The 15,603-nt window shown below is 37.9% G+C and overlaps 1 protein-coding gene across 1 annotated transcript; it reads left to right on the forward strand.

The window, feature by feature from the left end:
- Window positions 1–2,050: 2,050 nt before the first annotated feature.
- LOC109087288 (potassium voltage-gated channel subfamily A member 1) lies at window positions 2,051–9,180 on the forward strand. The gene is made up of 3 exons (XM_042715414.1): window positions 2,051–2,240; window positions 2,474–2,655; window positions 2,996–9,180. The coding sequence occupies exon 3, from the start codon at window positions 3,221–3,223 to the stop codon at window positions 4,697–4,699; it is 1,479 nt and encodes a 492-aa protein (XP_042571348.1). The 5' UTR covers window positions 2,051–2,240; window positions 2,474–2,655; window positions 2,996–3,220; the 3' UTR covers window positions 4,700–9,180.
- Window positions 9,181–15,603: the final 6,423 nt, after the last annotated feature.

Raw genomic sequence — 15,603 nt, forward strand, 5'->3', positions numbered from 1 at the left:
GAAATGACTTGTCCTGTGAAAGATGTTTTCTTTTGTAGTTGTTTATTACAAAATACTAACATGCTGATGATGCACAAATGTTTCTACTGTGGCATTGTGTTACTTTGAATCATATTGCTCATCACCAGACGTATCAAACGTACCAACAAACACTTCCAATTTAACTTATTGTGCTTAGTGGATGTCCTTTTTAAAAAGCTTTTGAAGTTGAGACATGCAATTATACTACGTCTCCAAAAATCAAGATAAAGTAATACGGTCACGGTCAGTTTAAACAGAGCGATGAAACACTTACAAAACTGTACAATTACTCCATCAATAATGTATAACAGGTGGGATCTGTGACACTTCAGACAGCTCTGATTAATGACTACTGATGCATTTATGTTGATTGAACTAATCACTACTCACCGAAAGAACATAGGGAAGTCATTGAATGGCAAAGTGAGGGGAGGAAAAGTCTGCCCATTTCTTATTTATGATATTTAGCAGTTAAGAGCTCACTCACTCCAGCTGCTGTTCTTACAGTGCCTCATAATGATAACTGTAGTGCCTGTACTCTGTTTGGCTGATGGACATGTTCAGGAGATCAACTTGATATACTTTAATGTAGGTACTAGCTAACAATTTAAGAAGTTCATAAGTCATCCTGTATAGCTCATAGGCCTATTTATTTTGTTAGTTTTTTTTTATTCAAGCCTTTTCCTCTCTGATTCAAGTCACGAGTTCTTTTACATGTTCCTGACACTAATGGATGGATTTCATGCACAGATCATTCATTCTGGTGGTGTTTGTTTCGGTTTGATGATGTTTGTGCGCCACCTACTGGTGAATTGGAGGAGACATCACCGTCCACAAGCATAAAAAAAAAGATTTTGTATTACTGCATCATAATCAGAATTATATTGGATAGTTTCATATTTAAATACACATATAGGTCAAAACTTATTAAACGTTTCTGTGCTGAACATATTTGAAGTTAAGTTATTTTTGGGAGACTTAAAGTAAAATATGGCTTTATAAAATAAAATAAAACAAAACGACACATTGTGAACATTCTGAAATGCTGACGTAAAAAAAAAGCATAGAAAGTATTTTAAAATATCAATATTTAAATATTATTAAAATATATTTCAAATATTATTTCTTGAAACATTGTCTGCTAAACTAAAGTAAAACGTCACTTTTTTATTTTGTAATGTGTTTTAATGTACGTTTTGTTTAATAAAGGGTAAAATGAGTAACCCTAGGAAAAGCCATATCTGAGAATATTACAAAAGAAATACCTGAGCTGAGGAATATTCATTGCTTAAAACTGTATGAAAAAAAAATCAAGGTGTAAAGAAAAGATTAGTACTGTTTACTTAATGGCTAAACCACGTTTTAGAATCATTAAATAATGTTTTTGTGGAAAATTGTATAAGCTTGTTACGAACATGAATGCAAGCATTACATTTATAAGCTGGCACACGTCAGCTGCATCTTTAACCTGCATGTCAGTGATATATTCTTGATAAATTTGTCAATTATACAGAGTGATTTCCCCACCATTCTAAATTAAATGAAATAAATGACTCACAAATTCAAACGTTTCAAGAAAAAAAAATCAGGTAATTCTAAAGGAAACAAACTGCCTATATAATCAGTCGCTCTAACCGAGTGTGCTGCAAAAATCGCCGTCCGTACGAGTGCATACACCCACCCACGTTATTCTATAAATATTCCAACCCCCGCACGATCTAGTCTCAAACAACACGCATGGAGTTGTGTGGCGTTTTAACTCTTTTGGTGGAAAAAAAAAGTCGCAGTGTTCCACGAAGAAGAGCACTTTAGAGAAGTCGTCTTTTTATTGTGGTTATTGGTTAGTGTGGTCAGTTAAAGTATCTGTGCACATTAGTGCTTGGCGAATCAGATACTGCGCCAGTGTTGGCACATAAATGCTCTCGCGCATTGCGTGGACAAGCACTTGTAGCCACGCGCGGTCTGCATTGCGTCGAACCCCTCCCCCATACTGTCCCACCCCCCCACTCTCCCGCTCCGCGTTCTCCCATGTGCAATACAGTGCAACAATATGTTGGGCATGTTTATGGAATTATTCCCTCTCCCCTTATTGATCCCCCCTTTAAGAAGCCTTTCGCATCCATACCCCCCTGTCAGTGTGTCCAGAAGAAAACAGACTGCTCGTCATCTTGTCTACTCGTAAGAGGGAAATTTTGCTGATGCAGTAATGTCTGGAAATGGTATGGTTCGCTTTTGCCCCTTAATGTATCTCCCGCCTGAGCAGAGCTGCAGCATTACAATTTCTCATGCAGTATAAGCCATTTACACCAAGGTGCCGCCGCACGAGCAGGAGTGGAGGGAGGACGTTGCGGCTTCATGTTTTCTTTCAGCCTTTTTTCTGCTTCTTGTCTTTTAGCACACGTTTAAATTGAATGTTAAGCTTTGTAATATCCCATATTTTTTTCCATTATAGCATCGCTTGCGAATGTCGTGAATCATTTCCGTTATGGATGTGATATTTGTGGAAAGCAACCGAACAGTTTGAAAGTGAGAAGATGTGAAGAGCCTTTTACAAGCGTATTTTCTACAACAAAAGGGAATCGATGGTGCATTACTGACAGGAGACTGCTGGCAGAAGACGCATTCCTTCAGTAGGTGAGCACTAAAACTGCCTGAATAAGCCTGAAGTGAAAGTCATTTTCATGTTTTCCTATCTATTTGCTCAAACTTACGTATAAGCAATTAAATAATATGTTTCCCTATATAGTGAGAAGTAGACTGCATGTATGTGGTGATGGAGTAAAAGTGACACTGTCCTGTCACATCTTTTCAATAACCCAGTTGAGCATAATGATTCAGAATTGTGCTCTTAAGGCTATGCATTTCTGTCATTTATACATACAATAACATGTAAATAAATAAATAAGTAGTGTGAACTTGCTGAGCTAGCAAATATCGCCGCTGTTCGATCCATTTTTCTCTGACTCGGTGACAGAGGCAGCTGTAGTGGATGCAGCGGAAAGGAGCGATGGTCGAATCAGTGACAACCGCAGTGGGGCCACACTGAGGAAAGATCAAGTTATACCCTATACCCAGGGATCGAGATAGATTTGAGGGTCTGGAAACGGAGAAAAGGAAGGAAAGCGACGCCTTTGGGAGGGCAGTTGGATGTCTACTCAATTAAATTAACTCCTGCGGAGCACCATCTTTGACCTGCAGGATGACAGTCGTGGCTGGGGACAACATGGACGAGACCTCTGCCGTACCGGGGCATCCGCAGGACACATACCACCCTGACCACGACGATCACGAATGCTGTGAACGGGTGGTCATCAACATAGCTGGGCTGCGCTTTGAGACCCAGCTCAAAACTCTTGCCCAGTTTCCAGAGACTCTGTTAGGTAACCCAAAGAAGCGAATGCGGTATTTCGATCCCTTGAGAAACGAGTACTTCTTCGACAGAAATCGTCCAAGCTTTGATGCCATCCTCTACTACTATCAGTCTGGGGGAAGACTGAGAAGGCCTGCAAACGTCCCGTTGGATATGTTCTCAGAAGAAATTAAGTTCTATGAACTTGGGGTCGAGGCGATGGAGAAGTTCCGTGAAGATGAGGGCTTCATTCGGGAGGAAGAGCGGCCTTTACCGGAGCGTGAATTTCAACGGCAAATCTGGCTTCTGTTTGAGCATCCCGAAAGCTCGGGGGGCGCCAGAGGAATTGCTATTGTGTCTGTTATGGTCATTTTAATTTCCATTGTCATTTTCTGTTTGGAGACTTTACCTGAACTGAAAGGGGACCCTGAGGGGCGAATACAGACTGTAGGCAACACCACCTTCTATTACAAACCAAACATCTTGACCGATCCCTTCTTCATCGTAGAGACCCTCTGCATCATCTGGTTCTCATTTGAACTGATTGTGCGCTTTTTTGCTTGCCCAAGCAAAGCAGCCTTCTTTAAGAACATGATGAACACCATAGACATTGTGGCCATCATCCCCTACTTCATCACACTGGGTACAGAGTTAGCAGAGGAACCGGATGGAAAAGAGATAAAGGGAGAGCAGGCAACATCACTGGCCATCCTCAGGGTGATCCGTCTGGTCAGGGTGTTCAGGATCTTTAAGCTGTCCAGACACTCCAAAGGCCTTCAGATTTTGGGACAGACCCTGAAAGCCAGTATGCGAGAACTTGGATTGCTTATTTTCTTCCTCTTCATTGGTGTCATATTGTTCTCCAGTGCTGTGTATTTTGCAGAGGCAGAGGAGAAAGAGTCCCACTTCAGCAGCATCCCAGATGCGTTCTGGTGGGCGGTTGTGTCGATGACCACCGTAGGCTATGGGGACATGGTGCCGGTGACTATAGGGGGCAAGATCGTGGGTTCCCTGTGCGCCATCGCTGGTGTGCTGACCATCGCCCTCCCCGTGCCTGTCATCGTGTCCAACTTCAACTATTTCTACCATAGAGAAACTGAAGGAGAGGAGCAGGCCCAACTGCTCAACGTGAGCAACCCGAACATTGCCTCTGATTCCAACTCCAGTCGTCGCAGCTCCTCCACCGTCAGCAAGTCTGAGTACATGGAGATAGACGGAGACATAAACAACAGCATCGACAATTTCAGAGAGGCCAACCTCAGAACTGGCAACTGCACTATCCCTAATCAGAACTGTGTGAACAAAAGTAAGCTGCTAACCGATGTCTAGAGACACAGTAGAAAATTCAGTCCCATACATATGAATGCTTACTTTACCTCCTCTCGAGAGCCCTTGCAATGCGAATATCTCTACAATGCAGACGAAAGAAAGACACTACACCAAAACATATAGAACATAACTGCGGCAAATGAGGCAGATGATTCAGTATATACTTAGTCTAATACATTTCCAAAGAGGATGATTGAAAAAAAGCCTTTTCCAGCACCTAGCTAACGTCCACAGGCATTGAAGGACTCTCGACGACGGATTACTTAAACATCACGCATGGACTGCAGACTACATTTCAGCAAGCTGCACACTGCATCCGGGAAAGTGCATAAAAGACTAAGTGCAGTGTTTGGTGGACGCCTCGTCCGTAGGTGGTCTTCCTCAACTGACCAGCAAAGCACCTTATATGAACAAGACTTATCTTCTGCTGGGATGCTACGGAGGCCAAGGTCATCGCCTCATGGACATCCGCATTGCTGCTATTTTCCAGCAGATGCTGTAATTTAGAAATCACCAAGTGATTAAATGCCATGCCCTTTAGATATAAGACAGCACAATGGCAAAAGAGGAGCCTCATAGTTAGCATGTTTTGATTATCCTCATTTTGATATTGGCATGCGTCGGACATTACCTCATGATGATAGGAAATCCATTCCTGTTTTGCTTTTCGTTTGCGTTCAGTTCCATCAGCTCCCCTCTCCATAGACCTCCTCTCATTTGTCACCATGAAAAGTGCACTAGTGTGTCATGATTTGAGATGCTTATCATTTAGGTGTATTTAAAGACTGAATGTTTAACCTTACGGGAAACAGAATCTTAATGATATCATAGCATGTCAAAAGAACCTGCATTATGGCCTAATCAACTAAGGTACTGTGTATCCTAGTATATTTAATGCATGACATCGGTATTATACAGCTTGTTGCTATTGAGATACCTCATAAGGGTGTCGTTGTTACAATCAGGGAAACTAGGGACGCTGATTCCTTGACATTTTCTGAAATGTGACAAAATATATATGCAAGCCCCAATGCTGGGATGCAAACTTTTCAATCTAAAAAGTAGTCAAAGACAGAAAAAGAACTATCAAGATACTTTTAAATGCATATACTCATACTAAGCGCACCTGTTAAAACAAAAAAAAACAAAAAAATTATTATAACTTAAATAGTGCAGTGCATGGGCATTCTCTCTCTCTTGAGGAACACACACACAAAAACAAAAAAACTATGGGCAATTATACTTCACGCTTCCATTTTGCAATCAAATTTAGGATTTATGATATTAAAAATTGCTTGATTTATCTTAGCAGGATGCAAAAGAGATCATGGCAGAATTACTCATATTAGTTGCTAGTGCCTTTGACCCTCTCAGCAACCGGACAGGTGAAAGTGCCTCTGAGTAACTGGAGTTTTAGGCAGGGCAAGGGAACAATATCTGCTCTAGAACTGTCATGATGTATATTGAGGCTGGTCATTACAGTGTATACAGAGTGCTTTTCATTTTCGTTGTTGTTCTTTTGAACGTGACACATGGTTGTCAGGCACAAAAGCTAACCTTTTCTGTGTTTTCATATGACAGCTAAGCTTGAATATGAAATTGGATATACGACTTTCACACGATGGTACCTTTTAGAGTTTTCAATCTGCCTTTCATTGTGGTTTTGATTATGTTGTGCCATAATAAAGATTCTACCTCAGTGAGGTCGCCGCACAGCTCACTGCAGAGCAGAACACGAGAGTACATAACAGCCTGTGAAGTGTGATGATACGTCAGAAATAATACACTTAAGAGTACCCCCAGAATTAGCCTTTTTTTCGAGCACTTAAAACAAACGCAACAATGCGACCGCCCCTGACCCCTCGGATTTGAAACGTTCCCTTGCTAAGCACAATCAACATTCATTTTGGTTCTGTTTTTGATGGTTTGTTATCACAGTGCTTTTATTTTATTTTATTTTTACAAGAAAGAGATCTGGGGAGAGAAAACAGCTGTTTACATTGTTAAAATTAGCAAAATCTGTCATTTAGAAGTATGTCGTCTTAAAGACATGTCTACTTAATGTTAAAAGTCATGCTTAGCCCATTAAGACTATATTAAGCCTGCAGGTGCTGTAAAGAACACAGTTTAATGCAGTCCTAATTGATTTATTGAGTGTACTGATGACTTAAACATTAATGTGAAATCATGTGTTCATGGTAATGTGGGCCATTCCAGTGCATAGAGCTACGTTCTTCGTTTTCATTTTCCTTGATAATTAAAAAACACTTTAAAATAGCCGCGATTAAATTAGTCTGTTTGGGGTAATTTCATTTAACCAACACAAGCAGGTCTGCCAGACCAGCTCGTAAACAAGTTGCCAGATCATGTGTTCTTTATTGACCCATGAGGTGTGATTGTAATCAAAGGCAAGCAGCAGTATTTTACCTTGGGCAGTTTGCTATAACACTAACAAGGGTTTAGTCACATCTGCTGCAGCTCTGTGTCAGGAAGAACTATTCAGGGTTTTATTAATCTGTTTTTTGTTTAAAATTCATAACATTGCTTCAGAGAAAAAAATGGGTTTAGCAAGCAAACAAATCATTGTGTTACTTTTTATCTAGAATTAAAGAATTAACATGCATGATTTTCATGCAACTTATTTTATCACAACAATTTAATTTAATATGGTAAATGGAACAATTGTTAAATAAGTACTAACTGTTTCTACTGGGCATGTGAGCGGTGATCAAACCCTATGGTGCTATGCATAATCCTTTATTTAATATCTACACCATAAATCATAGCAATAGGGATTAAGTGTATTACAGGACTGTCCAGAATGCTCATTTTTATATTCACCAAGGGCTGTGGCAAACTTTTGATAAGAATAGAGATTTAAACCTATTATAATGCAAGAGAAAAAATAATTTTCCACCAGTGGAAAAATATTCATATTTCATGTACTTTGTTGAGAGACTATAATTAGAACAAAAATATCCCCTTAACAAGTATTGCTTCCTTTTCCCTATTGGAGTAAATTACTGTATGTTAATAGAAGTTTATTTGGCCTCTGATCTGAGATGAGGACAATTTATGAGCAACGTTTAAATAAATTATGGCTTAGAGGTACAGTAAGTCTTTTATCAGTTGAGTCTGTGTAAATCCATAACATATAACATATATTTCACTTTTTCTGTACTTATTTGGTCGTTTTTCTATTTATAAATTTGCATCACTCAGAATTTCCTAACAACAAACTGAAATCTAACTTTATTTCAAGATGGAATGAAAGATAAAATACACTGTAGTGGAAAAAAATAAATAAATAAATGACTGACGTGCCATCATAACTATTACTAAGTTACCCGATGTGAAAGCTAGTTGTCAAAAATTGAGAAACCGTAGTTATGCTCCCAGGTTGTGGCCTTTTGGAGGTTGTTGCAGACATACTTATTTTCTTCACCTGCGTGGCCTCGTCTAGCTATATTACTATGTTGCATCCATGTGGCACTATAGTTAACTGTGCTTTAAAGAACCCATGCCCTTGATAAAACTACAGTAGACTCACAAATGAGTCCATAAGACAAGCCATTCAAATATATAGGAAGATTATAGCTTGTATTATCGATATCATGAAATAAATCAAATAAATGGCATTAGCATCAAAAATGTATTGTACGTTGTATTTTTTTGTAATAACTTTAACGCCATACCGCCATACCAAACCAAAACTCAACAGCAACCTAGCAATTGCAAAAATCTGCATGGTGTATGGAAGACTGCATGAGCTTAGCCTTTCAAAACTGAGGATCAACTATATTCTGGTTGCATCATTTTTTTAAGCCCTTGCTGTCATTTGTTCCTAAAGCCATCTTCATTATTTATACGCCAACGTTGTTCCCTTTTCTTTAGGAAAAATTCTTTAATCCGTCAAACTCCACTGATCAGATATTTGTATTCGGGTTATTTATTTATTTATGCTTCATTTTGCTGTTTGCTTTCAGGATGCTGAATGACACAACTCATGCATTATAATGTCATGGAAGTGATGCATTTGATGAAACATTTAATTCCGCCAAAAAAGAAAGCAGGACCCCAAACTAGAGTCCATGCAGTGATTACGTACTGACCATCTCAGCTACATGTTTATGTTAGACAGATGATGACTCCATGTAAATGTTTGTTCCGTGTACATCAGGTCAAACTGTTCATGTTGTCTTCACATGTTTCTGTAAGTTTTCTGTCTTCATTATGCTAAATTGTGTTAAAATGTTTTCATTTTGTTGTACATTGACAAAGGCATGGTCTGTGATCTATGCAAGGGTTCTTTTGTTTCTTATGTCAAATATGATTTGATCATACATCCAAATCAATAAATTTTTAATTAGCAGCTGTCAGGTGTATTCTGGTTACTGGTTTTTGGAGACTGTGGCACATTTTCAAATCATTTAGCTTTGAGTAAATGACACTTTCAGAAAACTGTCACTGGGGCAAAAAAAAAAAAAAAATATTGCATGCAATTTTAAAGTACTAATAAGGTACTAATATGTGCCATATGGGGTAAAATATTGCCCTAGTGACAGCTTTGTACCTTTTTTTTTCTGAGCATGTACAATCTTGTACAAACTTTTTTTACAAGCATTAGACACAGTAAATCTCACTTTTTTTTTACTGAGACATGTTACATAAACAATTACTTAAAGCATGAAAAGTAGCTAGTTTAAAACATTACATGTCTGTATTACCCCATAAAATCATGATTTCACAATGTTAACAATCTGTTGAAATTATATTCCATATATATATATTTATATATCATATATATATATTTATATATACACAGCCAACTCACCTCTGTCCCACAAGACCCACTTCTGACCCTCCCTCAGGACAACATGCCAAAAATGCTTACTATTTGCTCAATCTGATACTTTTACAGTGTGAAATACTTTTTACAGTATGACAGTACAATATTTTTTTTTAGAATGTTGTAGTATGGCCTGATCAAATATTTAACCTTGTTACACAAGCTATTGTACAGAAAAAGTTTCATTTTGGTGTTATTTCTGTAATTATGAAATTACGCATTTAAGATGCATTTAGACACTTCGGCAACAGGGTTGATGATTTTTTTCACAGCACTGAAAAACATTTGGTGTATAAATAGTTTTCACTCAGAAATTGCTAGTAAATTTCACAATGAGTGACAAACAGCATTTAACATTTAATTTAAAAAAAATTGTAGAATAGTATTTCCTTGTAAAACACTCTAGTAATCTTCATAACTTTACAACTTTGAAAAATAATATTTTATAGTTTGTCCAATTGTTAAAAAACGCCCTAATATAAGATTTCAGGCCCCATTTTGAACACTGTTTGTTGAACGTGACAAATACTCAGTCATGTTGGAGGACTCTGAATATCCTGCAGTGCAGAAATGGACACTTTGGCCTTATTTCAAACTTATCAAAAACTTTCTGCAGCAAGGTGATAAAAAAGTGATTTGATTAAGATATAAGGATAGTCTGGGCTTTCAGTGTGTTTATGTGTATTGTAACAAAAAGCCCAGAGTCATCCATCACAAATTGAATAAACATGACAACAGAAGGATGTGAACGGGCATCGTCAACAAGATGTTTATCTCCTGCTTTCAATCCACCTACCTTCCGCTTTCCTTTATATATATATATATATGCACATCAGACACATTTGGTTTCCCTTGAGAGTTCAAAACATGATATTGGAGTGCCTTGTGCTTGGAGTACCCTTGCTCTCTCCTCCTCTGCATTGCCCTCTGGAGCTGCAGCAGTTCTCCGCAGGCTGGATCTGGGGTGGGGTGAGCTGGCGTCAGGCCCAGTGCAGCACCTCAGGCACAGACACACACAAGCACTGAGCTGGGTTCCTGTGTCTCATGTCTGTCTCTGTCCAGTCTTGGTCTGACCAACCACATTCGTCCTTATACTAAAGATAAGAGTCAACTGCATGTGTTCGCTGTCAAAAAACAGTTTTATCTTGTGATGTTAAAATCGTTCACATGGATCCTCCAGCTGTGCCACGATGGAGCTGGAAACTCTGCTTCGCAATTAACAGCAGCTTCAGTCGTTGTAATCTCTGCCATCTGCTACACTGATTGAGGATTTCTCAGTCACGAAAACAGACCGCCCTAATGGAGGCCCTGAGTTATATGTTAACTGGGGTCAGACAGGGTTAGTGGCTTGAGTGCAAAGTCAGTGTCCTTGGATCATTTTTATTAGAAAGTATATATATATTTAAAAGAAGTGTATATATTTAGTGTGTTTATACAGTGTATCCATCAATCTATCTATATTGGTAATTTGTATTTAGTGTGTGTATATATGTATATATGTGTGTGTGTGTGTGTGTGTGTGTGTGTGTGTGTGTGTGTGTGTGTGTGTGTGTGTGTGTGTGTATATATATGTATATATAGTGTGTGTGTGTGTGTATGTGTTATATATATATATATAAAACATATTTTTATTTTTATATATATACTCATATAAATACTACTTTTTAGTACATAAATATTCTCTATATTCTCTCTAACATATATTCTCTAAGTGACAGAATAAAATTCTATTGTATTCTATTATTATATATTTTAATAAATAAATCAAGATAAAGCTTTAATGATTTATTAATGATACATTTAATAGCAGATTCCATTTGTGACGACTTACCCAATATAGTGTGATCCTTTCAGGGTATGTTGTCACTAAAGGTCAACATGTGTTAATAACGGGTGGAAATGTTCAGTTGCTTTTTGTGTCCAAGACTTTAAAGTATGTGCCTATAGAAACTGGCGTTCAAAAAAAAAAAAAAAACCCTGAGAACTATTTAATTGAGTAAAAAAGTGTGACAACTAGCCCCTTCTCCTCTATACCAAAGACTAAAAAAAAAATGAATGTTGCACTGGCTTCTGAATTAATTCTGAAAGGAACACACACACACACACAGATGTAAATACTCATAAATCAGATGGAAAGTCGGGGCTAATGGGACTTTGCATTTCCCTTAGTCAGGCCTCTGGCACGTACAGTGCTGCTAGTCACTCCCTTAAAGATGGAAACTCACCCTGCACAGCTCAATACAGATGAATCACGCATACCCCGCTGTCATCATGCAGGACTTTTCCTGTATTTGAATGCAGCATTAATATTTTTACAAATGCAAGTCTTTCAAATCTGTTTGGTGAAGCTTTGAATGATCCGCGACCATCTGAAGCACATCACGCTGCATCAGGCAGAGCTGCAGATGGTATTGTTGTTCCTGCAGGTGTCATGTGGTCTGATTACCTGATAAAGCATTTTTCCCTTCTCACTGACTGTGCTACTCTGAAATCAGATGGTGGCATCAGATTTCGTAATGCAGATATTAATGCGTGCATCAATCTATACATCCATCCATCCATTCATTCGGTCTGTGCTTTTCCTTTGGCTCACTTTATGGTTTCTTCCTTTTCGCATTATCTCTGTAATGCTGCTGTCAGCCGTGTTTAATAATTAAAGGCATGTCCATCAGTTCGTCCAGCTTATGTAAACTATGCACAGTGCTTTTTGTCAAACCAAGGCCAGTACAAGTTGATGCACCGTATGGAAAGGAACAGCAATAGCTCAGAACATATGTGCGTTACATAGTTTAGGGAATTTAAATTGAAAAGATAAGGGGAAAAATCCTGCAGTTTGTGTTTTTTTTTTGTTTTTTTTTGTCAATTAGCATGATTTTATGCTGTCCATATGCATATGTGTCACTTGTATCAGCACATGCATGTATCAGTCTGTGCATGAAGTGCTTATACAGTGCATGTGCTGCTTCAGTCAGTACATCTAGCCTTTTAATAAGTTGCAGTAGCTGAGCATTGGTTGACCTCACTGTTCCCAGAATACTGATCTCTCCTTACAGCTGTGTCAGCCTGCGGCACTGAGAACGGGAGGAGACTTCGAGTCATCATCCATCAACATGTATACACGATATACAGCTCACGCTGTCATTTAAGTTCCATCAGACTCGTTGGAGAGGATCGTCTGGTTGTTGGTAATGTGATCCTGTCCTGTCCTCCATTCATTGTTATATATCTGCTGGTGGTACATGCATATGTTCATACTATTTAACCTTTTGAAGAGCAAGAAATTGTGCAGTTGACTAATGTTGGCACTGATGTTTTTACAGTAATGCAATCTGTGTCATTTTTTATTGGCAAAAACATTTCAAGTACTTGTTCATAAGTGCAACTCTCCAAAATATAAAACACACACACACACACGCACATATATATATATATGTTGTTATTGTTATGTCGGCGTATCCAAAAAAGTATTTTTCTTTTCTATAACAAAAACATTGATAACACTTTGCAATAAGGTTCCATTTGTTAACATTAGCTAACAATTAATACTTTTTAAAAGCATTTATTAATAATAGTGTAAATTTCAACATTTACTAATACATTATTAAAGGTTAAAAGATGTATCTGTTAATATTATTTCATGGACCCGTTAACAAGTTACCAAAATATCATGATATAAATACTAGTTTGAATAGTAGCCTGCTATTATCCTTATTATTATAATTATTAATTTATTTATTTACATGCAAGGTCTTAAAGCACTTAAACCCCTTTCAGCTACCCTGCAGGATTTATTATTATTATAATTATTATTATTACTATTATTATTTACTTTTATTATTTATTTATATGCAAAATATTGAATCCTGATCATTTCTGTTTGCAGCTATATTTATATTATTATTATTAACTTTTTTTATATATTAAAGGTCTTAAACCTCATGAACCCCCTTTTTTTTACATGCAATTATATTTTTAATAAATATTTATGACCTGATTTATACTAAATCAACTTCTTTGTATAACATTATGAATTTCCAGCCAAACAGATTGGATTTCTGCAATATATTTTTTAAATAATGTCTGATTAAATGTAAATCTAATACCTTGCATGCCATGTAAGTTGCTTCAGATCTGCCAAATGCATATGTTAAATATCATTTTAGAAGAAGGTTGAAGAGTTGGCAATTATCACAGAATATACTTAAATGTTTTATGACACAAACATATTTGTATAACTATTATTTGTGTCTATTAACATTTCAGTTTATTTCCTTCAGTGTGACTCCTCATGATCGTCAAGCTCAATTTGTGAGATTGTTGGCAGTATGAAAGGCACTCTTACATCATAACATCAGCTGTAGCTTTTAGCTGTTTTGAGACAGTTTGCGTATTCCAAACATCCTTGACTTGTGATGGCAGTTCACATATCATTTTATTTTATTTTCTCAAATTTGGATTGTTATCATTGATTATCTTTTGCACAGAAACACATCGGTTGAGTATGTTTTCTTTGATGGAATTTGAAGATGTTTATTTTATTTTATTGTGAAGAGCAGAGAGTTTTGTGCCAGTGCTTCTGAGCTCTCTTTCCCTCTCCCTCTCTCTCCATCATTCTCTCAAGAGCAGCCAAGGACAGTCAGGTCAGAAATGTTCAGCAGCTCCCAGCAGGCTTCTGCAGTCTTCCATGAAGCAGAGAATTCAGCAGTTTAAGGCGCCTGCGTGAATGAGTGAGTGAGTGAGTGGGTAAAACTCTTACAGGAGAGCTGCCTGCTGCAAATAATGTCTCACTCACTGCCACTGAAACCAGTCTTGGCTTTGCAACATCAAATAAATACAAACAAGTACGAATGTGACAGTCATAAATGTATGTATAACGAACAACGAATGTAAAAATAAGGTCCATAAGCCTCTTCAATGTCAACTTGACAGCATCAAGGAGATTCACTGCAGTGTGGTGCAATGTGTCCAGGTGTATCAGTTGCAGCAGTTGCAACTATTTCTACAGGGGAAAAAATATTGCTTACTCTTTAAAAATGAATTGTGTTGCATGTTTCTTTTTGTGTTTTGTCGGTTGCAGCTTTTGGTAAACGATGGAGAACTTAACTCCCCCCTTCTCTCTCTCTTTCTTTCTGCCTCCCCCTCTACTGTGGTGCTGACTCACTGTCACTGGCTCAGAATATGCTATCTGCCTGCATTATACCCAGCTCACCTTCCTACCAGTTAATGCCACTTCAGCACCCGAATAAAAGTTAAGAGCAAACGATATGCTAAAATCAGATTATATCAAAATATTGAGTTTAATGTTCAGACTTCACCACTCTACTGCATGTGTTTGTAGCAATAGTGACACATTATGCCATGAATGCATATTAATAGAGCAAAGAATTAGTGTTTACAATTATTGTGGAAAAATATCTGCATTTTTGGTGGTGGTCTAGTTGGAGTCCTGTGTTGGACATCTCACCTTCACACAAGTACAGGAGAGGACATGAATTCTGCAACACAGTAAATTATCCCTCATACGGAGGATAGCTGGAAGAGAATGTGCAGCTACTGCCATCTAGTGAAAACACGAAACTCCTGCCATAGGTAACTGTTAATGTGCTCAAATTGAAAATGTACTGTTTACTCACCATTGTGGTGTTCCAAACCTGTCAGGTTAGATGCCATATTGAATTCATCTGGGATGAAAACGGGGCTGTGAAGGATAGACTTTACTCCAGGGGTCACTAAACTCGGTGCTGGATGGCCGGTGTCCTGAAGAGTTTAGCTCCAAGCCTCCAACCCTAATCAAACACACCTGAACCAGCTAATCAAAGCCTTATTAGGTATACTTGAAACTTCCAGGCAGGTGTGTTGAGGCAAGTTGGAGCTAAACTCAGCAGGACACCGGCCTTCTGGGACCGAGTTTGGTGACCCCTGCTTTATACTGTGGCATGCGCTGTATAAACATCTTAGATCATGTAATTTTATAACTCAGGACTTTCAAAACTATTTTATGGAGTTTTTTTTATCTTTTTTTCCATAAGATGTTTTGTCAGCCGAACAATTGGTA

Source organism: Cyprinus carpio, chromosome A25 (genome assembly GCF_018340385.1).
Source record: "Cyprinus carpio isolate SPL01 chromosome A25, ASM1834038v1, whole genome shotgun sequence".
Taxonomy (NCBI): Eukaryota; Metazoa; Chordata; class Actinopteri; order Cypriniformes; family Cyprinidae; genus Cyprinus; species Cyprinus carpio.

What these genes read in the sequence shown, in the direction of transcription:
- LOC109087288 (XM_042715414.1), top strand. Translation starts at nt 3,221, where the DNA reads ATGACAGTCGTGGCTGGGGACAACATGGACGAGACCTCTGCCGTACCG.